At 36.3% G+C, this 26734-nt stretch overlaps 1 protein-coding gene across 3 annotated transcripts in view; it reads right to left on the bottom strand.

Moving 5' to 3' along the window:
- The window catches only part of LOC124154322, a 252795-nt gene that overhangs the window by 3934 nt on the left and 222127 nt on the right, over nucleotides 1-26734 (bottom strand). Inside the window, exons 8-21 of one of the 3 annotated variants that reach the window (XM_046527986.1) lie at nucleotides 23894-26533; nucleotides 21851-22068; nucleotides 20873-21147; nucleotides 20079-20137; nucleotides 16226-16765; nucleotides 15609-15665; nucleotides 12306-12365; nucleotides 11857-11943; nucleotides 11526-11632; nucleotides 9233-9458; nucleotides 7884-8013; nucleotides 7098-7260; nucleotides 6788-6932; nucleotides 5534-5732 (exon numbers count right to left, since the gene is read on the bottom strand). In XM_046527986.1, coding sequence (XP_046383942.1) covers nucleotides 5534-5732; nucleotides 6788-6932; nucleotides 7098-7260; nucleotides 7884-8013; nucleotides 9233-9458; nucleotides 11526-11632; nucleotides 11857-11943; nucleotides 12306-12365; nucleotides 15609-15665; nucleotides 16226-16765; nucleotides 20079-20137; nucleotides 20873-21147; nucleotides 21851-22068; nucleotides 23894-26533 — 4906 coding nt within the window. Of the gene's footprint in view, nucleotides 1-5533; nucleotides 5733-6787; nucleotides 6933-7097; nucleotides 7261-7883; nucleotides 8014-9232; nucleotides 9459-11525; nucleotides 11633-11856; nucleotides 11944-12305; nucleotides 12366-15608; nucleotides 15666-16225; nucleotides 16769-20078; nucleotides 20138-20872; nucleotides 21148-21850; nucleotides 22069-23893; nucleotides 26534-26734 lie in introns of all 3 variants that reach the window. The other 2 variants (XM_046527984.1, XM_046527987.1) reach the window with 2 other exon arrangements.

Below are 26734 nucleotides of genomic sequence, written 5' to 3' on the forward strand. Positions count from 1 at the left end.
GGCCTGTACTCTCCTGGATTTGAAATCTGCGTTTGTTTTGTACTGCGATGGATAGCGATGTTGTACCTCGTAGATTGAGTGTTGTGTTGGGCGTGTTTTATAGTGATATTTTTTTATTCTGACCATTGCAGCAATTTTGTCTAATCTCCTGGTATCGACCCTCGCGCACTCATTGGCCTCTACTTTCCTGGATTTGAACTCTTGCGTTTGTTTTGGACTCCGATGGATAGCAATGTTGTACTGAAGTTCTCATATGTTGTCTTGTGTACGCCTGTATTCCTGTGTTCGCCTGCCTCTTGTTTTATGCTGAGTCATTAAAGTTATATTCATGAAATAAAACGTGCTCTGATTTATCCCGAGTAGTGTAAAACAATCACGAGATAAAGAGAACCAGACAAGCAATATAGGAATACTAGTATGACCGAGTTCAATTTTCCGCCGTTAGATGGCAGCACTTTCGTGCATCCTCATCCTCACGGCATCTCTCTAAGTGCGGCGGTTCATCCCCTCGGCGGTGGACCGGCATATGGATGGCATCTGTATACACACAGCACAAAGTGAATAATATGCACATAATATTCAAATATTATGCGAATATTATGCCACCACAATGGTATAAAACGTGCATAATATGTACATAATATGTGCATATAAATGGTATAATGTCCTCATAAATTGCGATATATGCGCATAATATGCGGAATATATGCACTGATGGAATGGCATAATATTTGCATATATACGGAATATATGCACCTTTTATGTACATAAAAGGTGCATATAAATGGTATAATGTCCTCATATATTCCGTATATATGCAAATATTATGCCATTCCATCAGTGCATATATTCCGCATATTATGCGCATATATCGCAATTTATGAGGACATTATACCATTTATATGCACATATTATGTACATTTTATGCACAATTTATACCGTTGATGTGGCTATATATATGCACATATTATACCCATATATATGCTCCTTTTATGTACATATTATGCACGATTTATACCATTGATGTGGCTATATATATGCGCATATTATACCCATATATACCATTTATATGCACCTTTTATGTACATATTATGCAAAATTTATACCATGGATGTGGCCTAAAATATATGCGCATATTATGCCCATATATACCATTTCTATGCTCCTTTTATGTACATTTTATGCATGATTTATTCCATTGATGTGGGCTGCCATATAGTTGCATATTATGCACATATATACCATATCTACGTACCTTTTATGCACATTTTATACCGTTGATGTGTGATAATATGCAGTTACATTATATTCGAAAATTACATAAATAAAAAGTGATTTCTGGAAACGAGGAGAAATTTAATAAATCATTCATCTAGAGACACCATAGGTACATTGCACTAAAACAGGGCACAATCCTCCTACCTTCAGCGTTGTATCACAAATTTTCAAACATTCAGTTAGGAGTCCTATATCATCGCAAATTTGGTTGAAATAACATGTAAATGACATCTAAAGGCAAACATTCACCCTTCCATAATCGTTACTCATGAAATTGAGATTAAAAAGCACAAAGTATGTCACACGAATTCACAATCACAACACTCGCGATGATTCCTTCCATGACATCCGCATGGTTGAACATCTACGGTCTTTTCTTAACGAATGTATTATAAATGGTCCAAAATGTGATTCCAAACCACTAAAAGGTCTTCTAATCGCATAATTGTCTATGACTTATAGAGTTGTGGCGAGCAATCACGCTAACGATGTAAGCAAGCCGTTCTTGAAAATACACTCAGAAACAATAAAGATCATATTGTCACTAATAATCACAAATTAAAATAATTATATGCATATATCATCAAGTATGTGATATCTTCAGGGCGAAAGTGCAGCTCACAACCTGGATCAGTACCTAAGTGCCAAAACTTCGTCTTTCCTTGGAATAGCCTTCCTTCACTTTTCAAGCTGGGACTCTGACTGAAAAAGTACCGTCATAATATATACATTTAGGTAATTAAAAACTGGGAATAACTCTCAAAATTAGGAGCGTAATAATTTCAGATTTGCTTGCAAACCCTATGACAAACGACAACGACTCACGTGTACTTACTTTGATTTTAAATAAAGTCCTGTTCTTCATACCATGAAGTTTATTATTCCTTATCGTATATGCGTTACCAGAATAGTACTGTGACATAAAATAGCTCCGTAAACCCATCTTTTCCTCATTAATCTTAGATTTTTCAATTTACGTTCAATTCACCCAACTACGGCAATATGGCTACGGCAACAACTAACAACACTAACAATGACTAACAACTGCTAACAATGCTAACAAACGCAACGGCAATATGGCTACCAAGCTGACTACCTCGCCAGACCGGAGTATGCCGGTGTGGAAAATAAAACAATAATAATAATTGCGGAGTATTCTGCGAACGATACGAAATTGTTAGTGATATATTAAAACATAATTTTTCACATTTTTTTTATACAGAGGATGTATGATCATCGATTTTTACGGATACAATCACAGTTTACGACGGCATAATATTTAAATATTATGTGCATATTATTCGAATTTTATGAACAAGATCGACGGAATATTATTTGCATTTTATACGTATCCATTTATGCAACTTTTATACTGAAAAGAATTTTGAGTTTGCTGGGTGGCCGTTAATTAATGATTCTTATAAGAATCATAATTAACGATGAAATGTTACTAACAACGAAATAATATACATATTATGTCAATATTATTAATAGTTTACGGCAGCATAATATTTAAATATTATGTGCATATTATTCGCATATTATGTGCATAATCGACGGAATATTATTTGCATATTATGCCTATCCATTTATGCAACTTTTATACTGAATAGATTTTGAGTTTGCTGGGTGGCCGTTAATTAATGATTCTTATAAGAATCATAATTAATGATAAAATGTTACTAACAACGAAATAATATGCATATAATGTCAATATTATTAATAGTTTACGGCGGCATAATATTTAAATATAATGTGCATATTATTCGCATATTATGTGCATAATCGACGGAATATTATTTGCATATTATGCCTATCCATTTATGCAACTTTTATACTGAATAGGATTTTTGAGTTTGCTGGGTGGCTGCTGATTTATGATTCTTATATGAATCATAATTAACGATGAAATGTTACTAACAATGTAATAATATACATACCTACTGCAGCTGAGTGCACAGATATTGCTGGTCTCAATTAGCATACAGATGAGGCAGCCATATTTTGGCATGATAATATTATCTTATTATATGATATATTGACATGATAATAATGTATTTGCATATCAACCCAATTCCACCCAAAAAAAATTCCGCTCGTGATAGTGAAGATATTTCAGTAAGGTGCTCCTACGATTTTCTTTAGTAATCCAATGAAATTTTCTGGTGAAGACATCACTTTATTTCTTCAGAATGACCAGTAGACATAGAGCTACATTGGGTGGTAGTAAGCTCAAAATATAATGTTTTTCAATTTCTATGATTGACTTTCATGTAAAGGATGAATCTTTAGGGCAAGCATATTTTTAGATGAGGGAAAGTTAGGAATAATCTGTATAATGACATTTCCTGTTTCCTTTTACGATACTTGCAAGTAATTTCCAGACAATAGGTATCCGTATTGAATTTCCATCGCACACCCGTCTCTTTACGTCAGTGGGCTTACATTGACCAGCTTCATAAATAAACCAATAAAACGATTAAGTTATAACAAGCTTCAACAATATATTTGAGAAGATTCAACAGCAAAAAGGAGACCAGGTTTCCTTCAAGACTTTTTATGTTCAAAATAGTACCTAAAAAAATACCTAAATAACATCATTGTAGCAGTCTGAGCGATGGCCATTCGAGATGGATACATTGATTAATAAGTTAATGTTATCAAAGGAACCTCATTCATTTAAGTAATTAGAACAATTTTTATGTATTCTTATGTCCACTATGCTTTTAAATACAATAAGTTCATTCATTTCTTCGTATGAACAGGAAAATCTGTCTTTTAAGACTGTCTGTGCTGGCATTATAAGGTGAATACAACTTTTGCTTGCTGCTTGGAGATTTCTACGAATATCTTTTGTACCAAAAGAGTGTTATTTTCAATGTGACAACTACCGTTAACCTACTGCTATTAATCACAGTGCCAGTAGTTGTAATTTGACAAGGTTGAAAAATATCTGCTAAGAGATGTAATTATCAGTGTTCCATTGTGATTGATTTGTAAACAGTGGTATTAAGCTATCAATAAATGTCTGACAGTAAAGTAAAAATGGTCAGTGGTGTGTTTACCTTTGTTAATCACTGTAGAGATGACATTTCACAATCAAGCTATCAAGTTCAAAGCTTAGTGTGAAATTTGTTTATTCAAGTATATCAACCGTATCAACGAATAATAGTGAGAAAAGTCACCTGTGCCACTTCGATACCTCCACTGCACAAATGCTCAACAATCCTCACTGAATCAAATCTGCACATCTTGTACTACTAGGACTACTAGATGAGCGGATTTGATTCGGAGGACAATATCAAAGTCACTGACTTTATATTATAGTAATAGTTTACGGCGGCATAATATTTAAATATTATGTGCATAATATTCGCATATTATGTGCATAATCGACGGAATATTATTTGCATATTATACCTATCCATTTATGCAACTTTTATACGGTATAAATTTTGAGTGTGCTGTGTGGGACGTATAAAAGGATGCACTCATACTCTTTGCATCTGGATGACATCCAGTTGCCAAAAAGAAATTTGATGGTTTGTGCCGGCTGGGAAATTACAAAATACATTATACGTGTACTGTCTGCTAGGGGTACGAGAAATTTACCACTGTTTTATCCTAATTATTGATAACATCTATAAAAATCTTAACATTTTAAGAATAAAATGGGTGATATTTCCAATAAAAACCGGATTTCATTTGTTTCACGTTCACCTTCAGAAATGACTTGAATAGTAGTTCATTATTACACAACGTATTTTAGAAAATTTAAGCACTTATTTATACACAATGGGCTACTAAAAATGCTTCCTAACAAAATATTAACTGTTGTTATGCTTGATAAGTCAATACGAATTGTTTTTAACAATTTTTTGAAACATTTCCATCAACATTACATTTATTGATTTTTCCAATTTAGTGACGTGCGGTCTCAGAGACCGCCAATCGAATTTAATTGCAAATTTACCGAAGTACATATTAAGAGGGTTAAATTTTAAGAGTGCTGTGTCCCTTTTACACAAAAATATGAAGTTATTGAGAATTATAGATATTTTTAAATACATAGTAATTTTGAAAATAGTATTCATAATTTTATGAACGGAGCGGTCTCTGAGAACATACGGCACTTGTTCAGGGTTAATGATGAAGTACTCTTTTGCAAAAATTCATACCTACATTCAGGGAACAAGTACTAATGCATTTACTCCCATCATGTTGATAACAAATATTTTGAAATCAAAACACTTACTGGATAGTTGCAACCGAATGGCTGGAATTGCTTGACGTGTGAGAGGGGGGTGGGGTCACGAACCCATTGGATTGCTTGCCAGTTGGTGACGAGCCACACATCATCCATTGCCACAATTGTGTCCAAGAAAGCCTCAAATCCTTCTTTGTGGTGAGGTTGAGTAAACCAGGCAGCATGGTAGTACAAGCCAAAAGGTGCACTGGAATTGGAAAGGTGTTCATTTTAATCAAAAGAAGAAAATATGTTGATTCCAAGCATAGCAGTTGTTGCATAAACTAATATTAAAGATCATTTATTCATACTGAGTCATGATGACCTGGTTTTTTTGCAGTGGCCCAACAAAAACTATCAAAGTGGGTGCTACATTTTCTGGAGTCCTGAATCCTCTTCTCTTAATTTCCCTATGCTGTCTTCTCCTTTCTTGGCTATTTTCTGAGACTTGTATGCAAGCAAGAAGCATTTATTAGACTAAAGACCATCACAGCTCAAGAATTCAGGTAGGTCAGATGTAAGGAATTGGCTGTGGATGATTGTTTAGGCATGTGCCACACTGTCATCTTGAGCAGCCAAAATTCCCAGCACCCTAACATTTTCACACAATGAGCTTGGTAGAAAGAATTAGGCCAAGGTCTGTTTCAAAAGTGTCAATAATCAAGTTTACTTGATTTGAAGTTCTTCTCATGACAAAATTTGACATTTCAAATGACAGCTTACGAAATACCACTGTAATGGAGGAAACATCTAATGGACATGACTAAGTTAAAGAAAAGAGGATCAAATTTCCCATTGAAGTATCTACAGAAATTAATTAATGACTTGAGTAATTTTTTATGATGACGTTAACTTGGTAATAACTGCAAGATGTCTTCTTTTATTAGAGATACTTAGTTTGTCATATGAGATCATTGTTACTCGCCATCAAGTCAAAATCAAGATAACTTGACTGTCGGAATATTGAAAAACGCCATTAGTGACATTTACCTGACTTTCTCAGAAACATAAAGTGGATGACTATGAGCTAGTATTCACAGAAAATATGTATTCTATCAAATCCATTCAGGATATTCTTGAACTCCTAGGCTACCCTTCAGTATTGCTACTGATGGCTTTTCTAAAACACATACGTAGATATGTAATCTTAAAAGTTTTATCAGGTTCTCCTCTTCTGTCATAACTTCACAATTTAGTGTGCATGATTATGAAATGCATTATTATATTTCTACATAAAATTTTAGTAATTAAATATAAAATTACCGGTTGGTTGTGTAGTGACGTTCAAAATTCTTGATAAGCATTTTGTAAACTCCATCGGAAGTTGGTGGGTTGGAGCAAGCATCTCCCATTGAGCACCTGCCTCCATTTAAATCCTGCCACATCACCATAGGAACCTCCCAAACACCTGCAAAAGATCACAAAATCATGATGATGAATGAAATAGAGGCACTATCACTCTTATGCTAAACATTTACTAACATAGATACATAACTTACACTGAGGAGAGTTATGTAAATAAATAGCGATAAAAGCAGCATAACCTTTCAGCATGAATGGCAAAAAACCTCACCTGGATAAGAACGAGTTGGGCATGGAGGGATCATGCAGTCATGAAAAATTTTGTAGTCAAATGTGTAAGGCCAGCTTGGTGGGCGGTTCTCGTAAACAGGCATAGATGAATCATATGTGAAGTTTGTGTCGTACAGCATTTTGAACATCTTGTTTCCACCAACCTGCAGAAAGAGGATAATGTCTTAACAATGCAATATACATAGTTGAATAAATTTTACCCAGGATTTCCAATAATTTAATGGAAAAAATAATGACGTAATTGAAACATGTTTATGTTCTCATCACTATATGTACATACATATTTACTAAAAATAAGGTAACAGTGAGCCACTTTGGAGGTATGTGACAAAAATAAATCCTAGTTTTCCCTCATGTCATTGCTTTTTCATTAAAATAAACTTTCTAAGAGATTATTATGCGTAATATCCAAAGTTGAAGTAGTGAAGTACCATAAAATTGATGATGATAATCTAAATCACTTAAAGTCTTCTTGTTTTTCACCATGTGTTTATAATGTTTACTATTATTAATGGTAATTTATTTCTGATTAATGAATTTCTTCCAACTTTAATTATAAAAAAAGGAATAAAGTGGTTGTTTCCAACAACAAAGAAAATATTAGGTGGTAGATTATCCTCATATTAAGCAGTTACTAAGTAAGTTTTTGAAACTTTGCACTGTATTATTTTTGCAGTTACCAAGTCTACCCTAGAATTCAAATTCTTTAACTATTCTCAGTTTTCGTTCAAATAAACTGAAATAAAATGTAGAGTTGTGAACGTACAGCAAGGAAGGGAGCTCTCATTCCTCGGACGTCTTCAAGCTTAACTCCTCCATAGGCTGCCAAAATCTCGCGTTGACCATTGATTTCACGAGACCATTTGCGCTGAGAGAATTGTTCACCAAAGCTGTGCCTGCAAATCAATTCATGTTTTATTAAATATTTAATTTTTGTGTGCATGCCACTAGCTTTAAGAATTCAATGTCGAAGTGCATTCCAGAAGTTCGCCACAACACAGATTACAAATTGGACGATGAAAATATATTCAGTAAAAATAGAAGACCTGTTGATTTTTTCACCATTTCAAGAAATTTCAATTGCTAAAAAGTGATAAAAGAATCATAGAAATACAAAATTGCTCGGGGATACATTCAAATGTGTAGTAAAATTTTAGCATCCTAATTTACAGTCTAGAATATATTCTGGCTTTGTAATGCACGCAGTATGGGCATCCAGTAAAAGAAATATTATAGACTGATGTCATGTTCTATCAAAAGAAGAATTTAGAATTCAATAATCCAAATAAACTTCCTCAGTAGGGTTACTCTTCTAGGACCATATAACCATGTAAACCATAGGACCATAGATATTGGACCATATATAACAATGAAAAAATATTTGACTGCTAGCAGTGATTTATTTTTGTTCCAAACACTGATAAATAATTAGAAATCTATCCCTGAGGAGTTATGTTTGAATTGATTGAGATAATTCTGACCATGAAAAAATTAATTTAAATGTTCATAACTGTAAGATACAAGATTTTTAAGCACTTTAAACAATGTATGCAAGCACAATGAGGTTGTTCTTACTCAGAAAAATATCCAGGGGTTCCAATACAACCCTCCATACCACAATAATTTAGCTAGTCTCAATGACTATGATTAACCCCTTAACTGGGGAGAGCGACTATAGTCGCAAGCGGACTCCGCTCCCCATGTGGGGAGCGCGACTATAGTCGCGCGTGATGTCGCGTCGCAATGTTATGCGGAGAAGGCATGAATATTCATTCAATATTCATGTTTTTTGCTTTGTCAGAGGTTCTATACCAATATATTTTAAGTATATTGCCATTTTTGTACAATAGCTTTACTATAAATTTTTTTTCAAAAACGGCATCTCCGAAAATCGGTGGATTTGCTCCCCACCAGGTGAAAGATAAGGAAATTTCTGCCCCCAACCAAGGGGTTAAATTGAATTTATTGACACATTCAGATATAAATCTATCTGTAGAAAGAGCATATAAGTAAGTTCAATTACTCATCTTATATCCTGAGAAATTGAGGAGACAGAGAAGCTACAAATGCAAAAAACTATGGATTTTTTCTTGGTGGTGTAGGTCTGATACTTACGAAATTGAGTGAGATGCCATTTCATGGCCAGCTGCGTAGAGGTTCTGAACTTGAGAGTAATCGGTCCACTCATGTGATACATAGAAGGTGGCAGAAATAGGGCAACCATTGGGGTTTTTCCTGCCCTTCTCGAAGAGATCGGAATACAGTTGCTTGTTGAGGTCATTCACGGAATCGTCAAAAGTCAGAAGCACAATCTGAGGCACATTTTGCGGTTCCAAGCCACCTGAAATTGAATCATTTTGTCACATAAATTCACAATAGTTCAAGTCAACTACTTTCAATGAAAATTATGATGTATTTACAGGTAAAAAATTTTCCATTACTTACAAAGAAAGTAAAATTACTCAATTGGTTCCCTAGAATTAACATCTCACTTTGACTGGCTACTAAATTCCATTTACCTAATTTCATCTGGCATGCAATGAAACTGCCCTCATATGTGAAAATGTGAAAAAAACAAGGGGTTTTTTCCAGTACATGACTATACATATTCTAATTAATGAAAAAAAGCACCACCCTTTTTGTAGAAAAACTGATAAAATCAACCCTAGATAACCTGATATTCCCTTGAATCCAAGGATAGGTTAAGGCTCATATGTATACCCTGTATGCAGGCAACACGCATTATGCATAACGTGTTGCCAGCAAACAGGAGAAAAGCATAATAATAAGCAACTTCCAAATGGTACGATATGGTACTTGGAGGAGTTGACCAATAGCTTAGGTCGATTGCGTCATGAGGAACAGGTAGGGAGAGAAGGGTAGAAAGAAATCCAGAATCCACATTTGCCTGGTCTTAATAAATGGCACCAAGAGAGCCATGTCTTAATGTCCCATCCTATGGATGGTGTGTTACTCTTGAAGTGCCGCAACAATATATTCAATCAGGAATTGGGCAGCCTCTGAAAAATCTCTACCACTGCCGGGATTTGAGCCCAGGCCCACGGGGTTGGAAGATAACACTTTACCCACCACACCAACACATTCCCCAAACTTCTAACATGCATTCCCAAGCAAAAACAAGTTGTGAACCAGTAAATGCTACCAAAAATTACAACATATTTGCTCACAAATAATTTTGAAAATGTAGGGTGGACCTTTGTTGCCACTGACAATGAGAATAAGAAACATGTCACATATTGAAGGTAATTTGCACGTTATGTAGGATATACCAATTCATTAATTTCAACTCACTATCGCCTATTTTCTCAAAATGTACAATACATATATCCTAGAGAAACCAGAGGCAACAGGTTCATTATACAGTTATTATAGTCTTCCATTGAATGACTATGGCATCTGCAGTTTTGGGACACTAATGAACCAGATTGTAAAACAACAGTAAAAACTGTCAATTATGGAAGCAGATGAACACTCCATTAGTCCCATGGCCTCAATTTGATGCTAGGCAGCTTTCTTAGTCCAATTTGTGTATTCATAGCTAGACTACTACATATCATTCAGTGTATCTTATTATTTGGTGCTTCTGAAGTGGTTGCTGTTGCGTTCCTACATTTTGTCTGTGTTAGTGTACCATGAAGAGAAGTTAATCCCAAATATGTCTCACTGGAAAATAATTCTGAATGTGAAAAAATTCACTGAAGAAGTTAATTCCTGACATTCTTGGCAAATGAGTTAGTGACAGAACACATGAGGAGGATATCTCAAATAACTGTTCCACCATCAAAGTTGAGGAAAAGGACTCTAGAACTTAACTGACTCATGAATATTTCGCAGGATGAGTAGAGCTAGGATGCACCAAAACTTTTCCTAGAGTAGATGAGGGAGATAGAAGCACAAGAACAATCATGTGCCCAAAAGAGGTTCTTCATGTGTGGGAGAAAAAAGTTGTGTAACAAAAATTAAATTTAATAATTAGGAAAATTATATTCTAATGGATATTTCAGATATTATTTGTATGTATTCACTCCAAAAAAAATTCTGTGATGCTAGCTATCTATATAACGAAAACCATAAATGAGTTGGAGAAGGTGCATCAAGTCTTTTATTTATTTTTACCTCCCAAAAATTATTGCAAATTAATACTCGATTCATTATATTTAAACTTCAATTGAATGAATTTTTGGGTTTAAAATAATTTTGGTTTATGTACATGATAAAGTTAGCTCTAGTTAATGGCATCTATGAGATGCCCTACGGCCTACTGCATTCTGAAACAGAACGTGTTTGGCAGAGGGTTAATATGATGGTAAGCCTGGCCAGGAAGATCTTCATTTGTATTCTTATCAACTTATAAAATTCTTGATGAGGATTAGACAGGAAAGTATACCTGGCACTTCTTTTCCTCCACAGTTGCAGTCTGGCAACAGGCAGATATCTTTCCTACATTTGGCTGCTGCTTGATCAACCCTTGGCTGTGGGTAAATAGGAGCTGGCCTGCAAAATTAAGAGTAGCATTGAAAATTGGAGTAAATAATGTCAATATATAAAACAGAATGTAAACATTTATCATGCATAATAAAAAGATAATGAAATCCTGGAAATGAGATAGGTTAATTCCAAAGTCATGTTCAGCTACATGCTAACATCAAATCCTCAATTTTGATGAATACTGTTTCTTTTGAATTAAATAATTTAATATTTCAGCAGATTTAGCGTACCGGCTGGGAGGGAAGCGATAAATGTCAATGAACTCAGCTGCCTTGGAGACAATTGTTGTAGATGGCTTCAGCGTAGGTCGTTGGCGCCTGTGGAGGAAAAAAAATATTTTTATAGGTACATATGCAGTCATAAAAATGGGAGCTTTTCAAAAGATCATTCTTTTAATATTTTATTCTCGTAATTAGCATAAAAATCTCTTGAGTTTATTGTTTTTCATTTTTTTATTTTATGAATATAGTTAGTTACGAAATTAATGGCTATGCCATTATAGGAGATCCATTATTTGAAATGCATTAAAATTGCTCTAAAATCAGACTGTTAAATAAGACCAGTAAATAAGAGGGGATTTTATGCATGATGGTTGATGACTTAGGCATACATCTAAAACTCACTGCTTATCAAAATGAAGATAGATATGTATATAGTATCAAATTTCACAGTAACATACCCTGAGGAGGGGCTGTATTGAGAGCTGCCTCTTCCCTGGTTTCTGGTAGATGAACTTCCTCTATTGATATAAAATAAAGCATCCATGAAGTCACATAATCCACTATCACAACTGCGATTACATAGCAGAAAATCAAGACAAGGTCGATAACATGATGTGCAATTTAATGAGGCACTCAAATACAATTCTAATGATAATAAGAAAGTTGCTCCAAAATATGACTGATACTTCATTGTATCCAAATTGGTATCTTTATAATCCTCTCTTATGAGATCCATTTATTCATAATTATTATAAGAAATTTGTCACTGATTGATTTTTTCAAGCTTTAAAAGAGTAGAAGCAAATATTGTTTGACCAAATACAAATTCAATTTGATGCAAAATACACCATTTTCAATATCATACTCTACAGTGCTTCTATTAGTCCAACTGAATGAGGAACCATGCTTTCAATGATACAATTACTAAAAATAATAAGTGAAAATTTCTTTCTACATTTCACAGGAATAGTTCATGCTGGGGCAATAATGCTGTTTCTGAAAATAAATCTTTCATGCACTCACATGTGTTAACAACTAAATCAGTGAACAACAGTTGGTACCCAGATGAAATACAGGAAACTGATGCATGACCAAACCAATGCAAACCAAAGAAAAGCCCTGTAGAAGCACCATTATTGTTACTTGCTATAAATTAAATCTAATTCAAAGGAATTAACCCTCATCTCATAGCTTTGCTGAGGTATACCGACTTCTAGATTCCATTTCTAAGGAAATTCAAGTATGTACGTATATTTGTAACAGATACCTGAAAATACATATACTGCAGGATGTGCTAAGCCTCTGTATTTATGATGTAGATTTAAACATTTGTAGATAAGTTTAATTTTTGTAAGTTACATGATAGTTCGCAGGTGACTCCAGCTTTCTTGTTCCCTCCCACATAGCTATTTTTTCATTGACGTCAGTTTCCCAAGCAGCAGTGCTTGTGAAACTGCCATCACCAATAAACAGCTATGCAGTAGGAAACCCAAAAGATGGAGTCAGCACTCAAGCCCCATGAAAGCCTTCACTCTTAACCCTTGGGCTGTGGGAGTTCACGAATTTATCTGCCGGCCAGTGCAGAAGGGACCCCCTGCGCAGGAGGCACTCACTGCCATGAGGGCTGGTCTGGTAGAGTTAAGCCCCTTAGTGATCCTTAACCTGGGAAAGGGTGCACAGGGTGTTAATGACACCCCATGGTTCATCTTTGACCCATTGTACATACATCATGGTATTCACAGTGTTGTTAGTTCTTATACCTTCAAGTCTCATACATATTGGCAAAATACTGCCAGTATCCCATTAAATTTTCATTCTGCTTCAGGATCGGAACGAGTGAAAGTGTCCTGGGGTGGCACCTACACCCCACGTACCCTGCCACGTTCCTCTTATGAGCCATAGGACTTTCCCTGAGCTTTTTCCCTTCATGAGAGCTATTTTTTTTTCTTTTTTAGCACATAGAACATTGTATCCAGCATGTTTAATAAGATATTTCAAGCCGAGAAACCCAAAGTTGTAAAGTTCAAATATGTTGCCATCAAATATGGCCAATGTTCAAATATGAGTCCATCAAATATGTTGCCGAATGTCAAATAACGTACATAGAAAACTTCAGTTGAATACATTTCTCCCATTATCAATTTTATGGTCATAGTGTAAACGTAAATGTTTAGTATCAATCTAATTTGGTGGGCCTATTTAATAAAGAACACAACTTAATTGTATCATTCCAAGTAAAAAGAAAACAAAACTTATTTTGGGTGTTAATGACACCCCACATGCCTCCTAGTGTTACATTTTGCCAGGACCCCTCTCAGGTTATGGTGAGGTGAAGTGCCCAAGTACAATTTATTCAGGTAGCAATAAAAATTTTGGGTAAATGCTGCAGTCAGGGCACATAACATATAAAAATGTTCCCACACTCCAAGGGTTAAATTAGGTGATGGTAAAGCTGAAATATTTAGATTCAATGACGATTCGTATTTTTTTCATACAACTATAGTTTCATCTTACTGCCACATACATCCAGGATTATGCGACAAATTTCAAACTACATGCACACGTATAGAATAATTACAGGGAACATTGGCAAAAGCTGCTTATATTATTTTCCTCAGGTGGAGTCAAGGAATTGTGGAATTGATGCATCAATTTGACCCATTACTACCAACAAGGCATTTACTACCAGTTCAAATATTAATGTAAGCAATCAATAAGATGTACCTAATTTCTATAAACGATTAAGAGCTTTAGGATGAAGCTTTCTCTCAAGAATACCAACAATATTTATATTGGAGCTAATCAATTTGCTGTGAATGCAAAATCATTTATCTGCATTGAACATGGGTTCATCCTTTGAATTATTGATTAATATGCCCATAAACCTTTCAAGTATGAACATACTGTGCTAAGAGATATTGAATGAAGCATTTTTAAGGTTAATTGCTCAACAAATATATGGCAGCTAAACTGTAAGCATATTTACATGTTCTCATGAAAGATCATACTCCATTAGTGAGCTAGCATCGCTAAAATAGGATCTGGCACTCTTTCATGGAAAATATAATGTTATTGAAATATTCCTAGCATGCAAAGCATAATAATTAAAAATGTAAACAAGTCAAGGAAGATTGATAGCCATTACTAATGACAATTCAAAAGAGTTTCAACTCAACAATGTTTTTTTGCAGTCATTCGTTTTTTGCAAATAAGCAAAGGTTATTACAGCAACAGACAAAGAGTTAGAGACAGAGACACAAGTATATATTTTGTGTTTAATGGCTAGTATTAGTCAAATTTATTCTGTAGCCAGATTCACTTTCATTGATGAAGCTGAATATGTCAAATACTCAGCCTCAATAGAACTGCTGAGTCATTAAGAAATGCATTTATTTAGTACAGAAGGAAGGTGAAATGTATCAGTGCATTGATTAGGAAATTTGACTGATGTGTGTAATACACAGTGTTTCAGGAAAAATATTGCACAGATTTGTTATCTTAGAGTTGAAGTTATTGCTGCAGGAGAAAGCTGATTGTGTAATATAGGATAGAGAAGATTTGCTACCATTGCTCCTTGGAAATTCTAGGTGACAGTGTATTCATATATACGTATATGGGGTGAGGTGAAAATGGAAATTGAAAGATATAGTATGAGGAAGACACCTTAATCCTTGATTTGAAAACTGGGCATTGCAAAGCGCGGAGATTGATCTCCTTGATTTGGGTGCATTGGCGTAAGCAATGACTTCCTGAAATCCTACCTGGAAGGGGAACCAGTGGTAGACTGGCTATCAGGTGAGGCTGTGGTGGGCCTTATTCTGCAGGCCAATGTAAGAAGAAAGGAATCTTACGATATAAGATATGTTCAGTTTTGCTGATTATAATGCAATTAAATTTCTCTCTCATAAAATTGAATTATTTCATTGAGAGACCATTTGACTTTTTTATTGTCTACACTGAATGAGACTGAAGTTATCCACAAATAAGTAATATTTATTTTAATTTTAACAATTATTTAGATTTTCAAAATTCTGTTATGTATGTACTGTTTCAATTTCACAGTGGGCAAAGATATGTGGATGATCTCTATATAAATCATTTGATGCATGGAAATTCGTGCTCTAATAGTGAGTGATAAATTGAATATTTGTCATTAATGATTTATCTTAGAAGAAATTAGTGAGAGATGGCAATTCTTTTATTCATTCTTTTTGGAGGAAATTTGATTCAAATTTTTTTAAGTTCTGAAAAATAATATTCATTGTTAATCACTGGTGACAGTGATATTGATGCCACAGACTTAATGAAGTTCAAAATTTTAAAAAGTATTGATTGATTAAAACAACTTTTAAAATTTAATCTGACTCAGTGATCATACCTCAAATGTGGTTTTTCTTTGGGAAGAACAGAAGTGGGCTTATATCGTTGTGCTGTTGAGTCAGAAGTGTTAGAGTAAGTATAGGTAGGCTCCCTGTTAAAAGATCCTCTGGCTCGAGAAGGGTTCACATAGTCAAAAGGTTCAATGGAGTTTTGCGAGAGAGGCTGATCTGATGAGTCCGAGGAGGACGAGATGGGATAGGCGGCCGAGAGTCGGGAGGGGAGAGAGCCCGACTCGACAACCTCAACCGTCTGGGTCTGAGTGGGGTTTCGACGGGCTTGCTGGATGGGTCTTTGGGTGGGGGTGCCTCGTCGTGGCGCAGCAGGCTCGACTCTGACGTAACCCGTGCTGTCACGCTGAGAGGAACCCCTTCGGGGAAAGGATTCAACAGGGGCGGGTGGGGTGGTGGTCGTGGTAGTGGTGGTGGTGGTGGTCGTGGTTTGCCTCACTATGGAAGGAGAAGAATAAGAGGAGGGAGGAGCTCTGTCCGCCTCGTCACGATTAGCTGTCCCTGCTGTTGATTTCCCCCTCTGTCTGTTTCTGCTAGTGGAAAGACAGAAAGACATAGATAGAGAGAGGACTTCAGGTACGAACCAGCAGCTGAAAAGTGGATTGTAGCTGTTTTTCCACTCATGATGTACACACTAAAAAATCTACATTTTTTAAATGGAAGAGAAAGTCTATCAGCCCCCTGGATATCTAATGCTGGCAAAATAAACTGTTAGAATAACTTCCATTACTAAACTCGTTCATTCTGATCTCATTCATTTATTCTTATCCTGTTTTCATGCCAAACTGAAAAAAAAGATGTGTTTTCTCAAATTTATGCTCATTGAAATAGTTTTCAACTTTCAGTGGGGCACTGTAACACACAGTTGTGGATCTATGAAGGGGCTGAGATCCACCCCCCATTGTTTAAAAACATGCGCAAGATAGAATAAAAATTTTTGGCGGGCATCCATTTGTACAAGTTTTTTAATAAATAACATTTTGTGGAGTTTTACCTACTATTGACATTCAAAAAACAAAGTAGATTTAAACTCAAGGTCAATTTTAGATCCTTTTGGTACCTGACAATCAAGCAATACATCTGAAGCAGGGATAACAACCACGAATTCTCACAGCAGCTGAGTGATTGTCCCATTACTTATGAACTATAAACAATAGATATTTGAAAAACATTCAATGAAGGCAAACTGGTACAGTAAAAAGATTAAAGGAGCCACAGGTCTGACTGTCTATTACCTAATCCAAGCTTACATCATCCACTGATGTCATTTAATGAAACAGGTAATCATGCAACTCCAAGTAAAAATAGAAATTGATCTTAATTCATTCACAAATGTATCCTTGATTACTAGGTCATTTATACATTACTAATTTCACTCAAAAGTAGCCAGAATGAACTGATGAGGCAGAGTGATTTACAATTTTGAGTTGGCCAATACCAGCAAATTTGAAGCCCTAGATAAATTTCTGGTACTGGTTGGTGCTAGCTGTTGATAATCCAGAGGTCTGATATGTATTCTCTTCCAACTTTATCAGTCATAAAATATTTATTTCATTGCTTATTAACTTAATGTCAGTTCAAAGCCAGCACCACTAAGGGTTAGCTAACATGAGTACCACATTTTCAGATTTTGAAACTTTGTAAAAAAAACTTAAGCAGAGTGATGTAAAATTAATATTTACCAACAATTTAGGCCTAGTAATTTAGACAACTGGAACCAGAACTGATAAAACTAATAATCCCTAAAAATATTCATTTGCCTAACTTGCTTTCTTAAGTGGGACGGTATCTGCAATATCCAATTATTATTTCAATTTATGGACATAATAACTGCATAAATTCAGCCACATTAACTTATTTATCTTTTTTATATTTCCTTTCTATCAACAAATGAAAATAAATTTTTTAACCTGAAATTTACATACAAATCATTTCTTTAGTTAAATTTAGCTGTAAAATATGGTACTCTGTTCCCAAAGTATTACATATAAAATATATATATAATAGAACATACATGACACAAATGCTTATACACATTCTATTTACAAAACTTCTGAGACAGATAGGTGGTAGGGACAAATAGTGGGTGAAAAAAACATATAAGCACTCATCAGGGAATCCACATCTAACAATATGAAATAAAGTAATTCAGTGCTTCTTCTCTTGGGCATATATTTCTAATTTACCATTTAAAGTATCAAGCCCAAAACTTTAGAGAATTATTTTATTTATGTACTTTTATTGCTGTAATAAAAAGGGCAATACTCATGTAAAAAACTAAAAAAAAATGATAACAAGCAGCTACTGAATCAATGAATAAGATAAAGAATGCCTGCCAAGTAATATCCCATGAAATAAACCACGCAAATCTATCAAAATGATACAATGCTAGTATCAGAGCATACACCAGCCCTTGTTGAAAAGAAATTAGGTTTAGGTAAGTATCCTGTGCAGGCATTGGCACATTGGAGAATGGTTAATACATTTAAAAATCTTTGCTGAAAACTTTGACAGCTAAGAACCTAAGGCAAAGTTTCTTACACCCTCATGGTGCTAGCTAATAAATTAAAAATGATAACTTACATAATTAGAAAAAAGTCTATTTTCCATTGCTTACCAAAAGTTTAGATAAATAAACCATATACCATCTCATGCAAACCATTAGCAATGTAATAAAGAACCTGAGTCTCTGGAATATTTTTTAACGGAGCATCCTCCCATGCAATAACCAGGGAGGGTCCCTTAACAACACCAGGTGTAAATACCATTGATGCCCTTGATTTCTGGGATCTATAATACATACAACTGACATAAAGGTTGGATGAATCAGTAGGAATACAGGTAATTTATGGAGGCATTACGAGATACAAATTCAGTTTCTTTTCGCCAAGGCTTAGGCTTTCCCTCCACATTTATGTAGTTATGAAAACAAAAAAAAATATCCAAAGCTAATTTTCCATTACAAAAACAAAATTTTCATGAAAAATAATCTTACATTGTGAATATAATTAAATAATTACGGTTGATAAAGGTGACACTAAACCATTTGGTCATCCACTATTCATCTGCTATATGGGGAGCCACCAGATTTATGGAAGATGATAAGATTATCACTGTACAGTTGAACATATCTTATGCATATGTTGAAAGCAAGTTTCATAGTTCTTCATTGAGGAAGAGCATAAATAAACACTTCCTTCAAAGCAGCTGCTAAATGTGATGCAAAAATTTGTGCAGCCAAAAAACTGCAAGTATGATGCTGCCAATCCTATTTTCAATCGATAAAATTATTTTAAAATTACATGATGTATTTGATTTTTTTTAAGTCCCTAGGTAATCCACACTCCTCCACAAAAATCTGTATCCCTGCTTCTGAAAAGTAGTCACAGAGTTTGACATCAACCTCAACTTCCATAGCAAAACACTCATATTTAGTTCTTATTATTGAAGTAATTTTGTTGAAGAAAAAAAGGGAAAGTAATCCAATGTTATGTAGGCATAATAAAAGTCATTTATCACTACCATAAATAAACCATATCTAAACACAGATACTAATGCCCAACCTTTCATTCCAAACCATTGACCTTTATATTAGCAAAAGATAGCAGTGCCACTTAAATGTAGAGTGTTGTCTTTTAAGACACACCTCGACTCCCCATCTGATTTGGTCAGATATCTTTGCTGATACTACATCCATCCATTTGAGAATAGGCTTTATTGATGATGGTGGAACACCTTGGAGGTTAATTCCTACAGCTCCTGACACCTTTTGCCCCCAGGTTGAAAATGAAACACTATTGTCATGATGATGACCTAATTGCAAATTTTAACGAACATAGGTACCTGTTCACAGATGGCCTTTGCTGTTGTGGAGTTTGATTGTACTGAATATCTCCATTGTCCTGAAAAGAGAATATTTTTCATAGATCTCACCCATAGTAAAGAATAGATGAAATTGTCACAATCAAGTTCTTAACACAAAATTTCTATAGTGACAACCCAGGTTTTTACAACAATAATGATACATGAATATAGTTTTCCATGTTAATTCCCACAGTCCCTCTAAATTTTTCAAGTTTTTTCAAATGATACTCAATACTATGTAATAATCATATCCATGATTAGGGCCAAGCTTCTTGGAAGCTAAACAACAAAATGTGCAGCTTTTTCAGGAAAAAGACAAGTATTTTCAACAGAAAAATGGTCAGATCAATTATCTAAAGTTATGAGTAAAGTAAGAGTGCCTGAAAAATATTTTCAAGCTTTCATCACAGAAACTAAAAATGTTTGAAAATTTATCAGTTTGAAAATTTCCTCTCCCTAAGAAAGACATTGTTACTAAGAGGGAAAAATATAGCCACGGTTAAATCGAATAATGAATGGTCAATATTTGCGATTGATAATTTATAAGAGAAGATTAACTGGCAGAGTTGTCACACAGTGATTGAATGCATTTAGCTTGGAAAGGTAAATGTGCTATAAATTGTTGTAGAAGTCTTTCATACTAGGCACCCATCTGTTGTGCATTTCATAACTATCCTATTAGAGCTTCAATGAGAATAAAAAAATGAAAAATTTATCATGTATAAATATGTTACGGAACCAATGTATTTTCATTTAATTGCAATTCTTCCTACCTCAGCGCTGTTGTAATTGTCATTATAGTCAGGGGATTCCAGAGCAGCTCCACCATATGATATATCAGGCTGCACATCTTGTTGAACATAGGTTTGCTGCTGCTGCTGCTGCTGCTGTTGTGAACTGAGGTAACTGTTAGAATTTCCCCGCCCAAGATAACTTTGTTGCTGGACGACTTCAGGCTGTTGGACCTGTTGAACCTTATAGTTGGTCTGTCCTCGGTAGCTGTCAGTGCCCACGTTTGTTTGTCTCCCTCCAGACACTTGGCTGTAATCTATGTGTGATGAGAAAGAGCTGTTAGACAAGCCCTGAAAAATACTTTCAGCTGCATACATATTTTAAATGAGGAAATTCATCAAAACAGAAAGACCCTCTGTGACATATCAAAAACTTCATTCCAGTTTACAATTAAAATAAGATCTGAAATTGATCATGTCAGATCTGGAACAGGTATTGCATCGAAGAACTTGAGGCATTATCAGCAGGAAGAAGAAAAAATTGATATTGTGCTCCATACCATTTCTATACGTTCATCAGTATCAGTTCAATATCAGTTCCTTTTTGTTTTCCAGTCCTATCCAAAGAAATATCATTCCATACTGTCCAATTTCAGATTTGAAATTTAGTTTTGATGATGAAGTAGACAGTTATATTTTCAGGGAAGTACCCATGATAAGTTTCCTGTTGCATTATTAACTGTTTTCTGGGTTTAATTATTTTAATCAGCTCTTTTCATTCTAGTTACTAAGAGGAAGACTATTTGAGTAAATGCAATCCAGAAAAGACAAAATGCTTTTACAAGAAAATTCATGAAAGCACCATTCCAAGTCTCACTAAAGTATGCACTGTGCACAAAAGTTTATACTTCTGATGGCTGAGTGGAAGTCAATCATTATCTGAACTATGTCATAAGCTGATATTTAAATGAGGCTATAATTTAAATATAGGGGCAACCAAATATCTTCCTTCATGCTCACCAACATCTCTGTAGAGCTCCACTTCATCTTCGTCATAAAGAGCATAGTAATTGGGATTATATTGCTGAGCAACAGGAGGTGCCACAGAGGAAGAATAGATTGTGGTGGTGGTGGCATTGTAGGTAGCAGGAGTTGAAACAAGCCTTGCTCTTTGAGCCTGAACAGGACGGCTCTCAATAGACACTTCAACGTCAGAATATCCAGATGTATCAACAGGCCTAGAGTACACCAGAGTATTAATTAGTACATATATTAGTAATTACTACTGTATTACATGTAATTATGTGTTTGGTTTTTAAGCTTCCTTTAAATACACTGATTAATGAAGGCATTTGAGCTATATACTTTACTACGGCACCATGGGAGTGCAAGGAGAAATTTGAATGGATTATAAAAATATGAATTTGAAAAAAATGAGAGTTGCAACTATAATTTACTTGGTGCATATCAATTGAAACAAAAAGCCTTGCACATTATTTATTTTCTACTGGAATTTTGTGAAATTTAAGTTAATGAGAAATGTACAGAAAAGGCTGAACATAAATTAGAAAAGAAAAGTCAAGTTTGCAATTAATTCCATATTACCAATGAGTAGATATTTATTAAGGGCCAAATGCCAGAAAAAATATGTTACACAAAATTAGAAGTTTAGGATTTGTGTTCAAGGACAACAGTAGGAGATTTTCTTATTCTGTAATTCATGCTCAAGAAAAATCTACAACATTAACAGAAACCCGAAAATGTGAATAATTTATTATGCATGTGGACCCAAAGATAAATACTTGTACCTAAAACCTCAAATTGTTTTATTCTACATTATTTTCCTCTAAATAGAATTCAAAGCCAAAATTATGGGCATATTCACCATATTTTCTACAAAGAGAAGAGTATAAAGGTTTTCCCTCAATTTGAAGCCTTTCAGTAACCTAAAATTGCATCTGTGAACCTTACAGATCTCCTCATCTCATTAGCAAGACATTGGTTAAGATCTACTCATGCCCAATCTAAATGCATCAGCCTCCAAACCTCTATTTCAGAATCAGTAGCCATGTCTACAGAAATATATTTCTTCACCAATAGATTAACATCTAATGCCTATGTCTCCCAGTTACGTGGGATGGAGGATAACTACTAGGAAGTAAAAATGCCTTTCACTTCTTTTATTTAACAGTAGGATTATTTAAGAGTTTTTAATTGCAATTTATACTATACATACTGGACCCATACATGCAGTGGTATTTACAGTTTTAAGGATTTTCTTTAGACAAAACAATTTATGAGGATAAATGGTATACATAGAGGTACACACTTATATTCCATGCAGAACTGAATTGCATGCTCAGAGTATTCACAATGTCATGAAGAAAACTTGCTCCTCAATCCAACAATAAATACAAAGCAGCCCACACTAAAGAAAACAAGGTCTTAAAGTGCAAATGAGTGTGATACATAATTTACATCCTGATAATCAGCATATCTCATGATATTTTTTGTGTTACTCAGAGGTATAACACATTAGAAAAATGTGAATTCATTCCTAGTGCCGAAAGTGGTGAACAGAGTATATAACATGAGTGGATTACATGGTATCGAGCATTAATGCAATAGATCATCAGTAAACAAAAGTATATTTTTCAATGTGGTTGCATGACAGATTTTTCTATTTGGAAGATGAATATAAGCACATAACATGACATCAAAAGCAATATAAGCACATAAAATTTAGCAAACACACACAACATCATCAAGTAAGAAGAGTTGATGGCATCTGTTGAGTTGAAAGAGACAGGGAACATCTAGCCAGCACAGCAGCATCTATTGGCACCTGACAGACAGCACGAGTTAAATATTTGGAGGCCTAAAGACACCGTGCTAGCACTTTAAGACACATCGTGTTAATGCATTGCACCTGGAAAACCTTGGTCAGTTTTGGCTGAGCATATGTGAGTGCATTTTGCGTGCGTTAAAAAAAAGGGATAAGAGTCTGATATATATTTGTGCTCCAGACATGATACTGGCGTCCCAAGATGAGTCAAAAGCTACCTCGCTTTGCCCCGAGTTCTGCTCTGGCGTCCAGCATCAGCAACGTATCTAGCGTTGCCTTGGGCGCTGTCAACCCCCTCGTCTTTGGAGTCCAATTGGTCTTTGGGAGGAGCGGACGTTGTAGTCCTTAGCCGAGAGCGCTGAGTTGGACGGTAAGGTGTGGGTGGGCGGGTTGGACGGGTGGGTCTGGGGCTGCCTCCCAATGTTGCCACCTTAGGTGTTGTACTTGACTGGGGACTTTTCCTTGTGGGTGGGATATAGGGTCTCAGGGTGGTGGTTGTGGTTGTGGTCGTGGTTGTTGGCATATGTGTCGTTGATGTTGTTGGAGCTTTGGTCGATGTAGTTGTGACTGGCCTCACTTGATTGCGATATAATGATTCTGTTGATGTTAAGGGTATTCTCCAAGGCCTGCTCCCTTCTCCTATGTGGTTGCCAGACCTATATGGCACGCTTTCTGTGGGAATGTGTGGAGAAGCAGTTTCCTCAGTGTACTCATCGTATTCCTCATCCTCCAATTCATCTTCATCATGTAACGTGGTGACTTCAACTAGATTTTTCTTTGGTGTAGTTGTGGGCCTACTTACACCAACTGGTATGCGGATGAGTGTAGGTTTGATGCCTTCCTTGTTTGGTAAGGCTGGGCTATCCTGTAAAATATAATGCCCTTTCACAGCAGAAGGGTTCTTATTGTAATGATTCTGAAAATTTTTTTCAGTGCTGGATGTAATACTAGATACTTTAAGTCTCTGTTGTTGCTCTTCATTTTGCAATTTTGTTCTTTGAGCTGTATTTCTACCTACAGTTGATTCTGATTCCTTTGGCTTGAATGGTTCCTGTAAAATAGGTTTTGGCACTGGGATTGCTTTAGTTGTTGAAGAAATCTCATCATTTATATGGCTTTGTTGCACTGAACCCAACTGTTTTTGAAGCGTTGGAGCTAGGAATGGGTTATCTAAATACTTAATATCTATTTGTTTTGTAACAGGGGCTTGAGTAGAAGTAGTACCCTTTAATAATGGCTTTTCCTGGCTTTGTCCACCAAGCTCTACCTCTTCTCGCAATCTATCAAGGTAGGCATCAAAATCAAAGTCTGATTGGGAGAAGTTTGGAGAAACTTTTGCAGGCTTTGGTGAACTATTTCTATCCTCTTCATTGGGTTCATTTAACAGAGGACCAAACCGGTGCTCTCCATAAAATGGATTTGGCTTTCGTTGCTCTTCTTCCAGTGATTCCTCCTCATCTTCGTATTCATCATCATAAGCTTCTTCATCATCATATCTGTCATCTTTATCTCTCTCCTCTTCATCTTCTTCTGATGAAGACAATTCTTTCTCATTTTTATAGTCTGTAGATGCTACTGGATCACCTCGGAAGGGTTGGCGTCCATTCTCGAGGATACCTTTTTCTTTTGGCAGAGGCACCTGTGGCCTGGATAAGGTTGCCTCATTGACTCTACTGTTATCGATAGTATGTTGCCCTGCTGGCTTTTGCAAGTTTGTCACTTGATGCTGTTGCTGGGATACAAAAACTGTGTTTCCATTGCTGGATTGATAGTTGTGTGATGATGGATTTGGAGGTATTATTTGGCGGTTGGCCTGACTAGGTTGTCTTTGTGAGAGAGGTAACTGAGGATATGATGGGGTGACAAATATTTGTGGTGAGATTTCAGGTGAGGGGGAGCGGGTGTCGTACACAGGTGGCCTCATGACCGGAGATGGTGTGTCAATGGGTGCACTCTGAGATAACACATTGGGAAATGGCGAGCTTGGCTCTCTTTCAGCCGCTAGGTTACCCTGCGGAGATGGAGATGGCCGTACCTGAGGTCTGCCGAAATTGATTGGCTTGGCAGGAGCTGAGTTTACATTTGGTATAGGAATCTGTATCCTCACAGGATGTCCACTATGTCTACTACCCTGAGTTGGTGGTAAACGCCCATCAACTTTCTGATCCTTCACATTTCTGTACTCGACAAACTGATCATTGTTCCGACCGTCAAGGGACCGGAAGCTTCCTTGACTTATCCCTTCCTGTCGTCCAGTACTTCTTCCATCCTGCCCCTTGACTGAGCCTCTGGAGTCTCCGAGAAAACCTGAATTTGCGGCGGCACTGGGTGGAAACTGAGCCCTCTGCTGATGCTGCAACCTCGCCGGCTGTTGCAAATTGGCCGCGTAAGGGGTCCTCACCCCTTGCTCTCCCTGGGACCCCACCACCGGACGGACCTGGTTCTGATAGACCTTGATCGAGCTCGGAGTAGCCAGGCTGCGGTAATCGGGGGAGAGGGTCGTGTGGGAGCGATAGTCGGTCGACTGAGAGGGGAAACTGCTGGGGTCCCGACCGGAGACTTCAACGCCCGACAACCCAAGGAACTCGCCCAAGGTCCGTTGGGGCGAGGACGAGGGGAAGTTCTGCGGGGATTGAGCGGGGGAGACAAGCGGTGGGTCGAGTGAGGGCCTCGGCGGGGGGGCGGACGGCGGGGGCCTCTGGCTGGGGGCGGGCACCGGCGGCAGTGAGGGTCTATTGGGAGGCAACTTGGGAGAGTAGGCTTGGGGTGTCGCGGTGGCCGCCTGGGAGACAGGCGGCCACTGCAGCGGGTAAGAGGAAGGTCTGGGGGCGGTGACGAGGTGACCTCCCGTTGGGAATCTGGCTCGCGGAAGAGAGAGAGAAGAAAAGACGGCACAAAAAAGATGTCAGTCCCTTTTCTTCCGGATCATCTATAAAATCCAACTAACAATCAAATTTTCATCAAACTAGTCTCGACTGATTGTGAGCAGCCAGAATAGCGGATTTCTCAGTCAAGATATCTCTCGCTCATGAGCAGAAAACTCCATAAAGGAATTAGTA

The sequence above is a fragment of the Ischnura elegans genome, chromosome 2, assembly GCF_921293095.1.
Source record: "Ischnura elegans chromosome 2, ioIscEleg1.1, whole genome shotgun sequence".
NCBI lineage: Eukaryota > Metazoa > Arthropoda > Insecta > Odonata > Coenagrionidae > Ischnura > Ischnura elegans.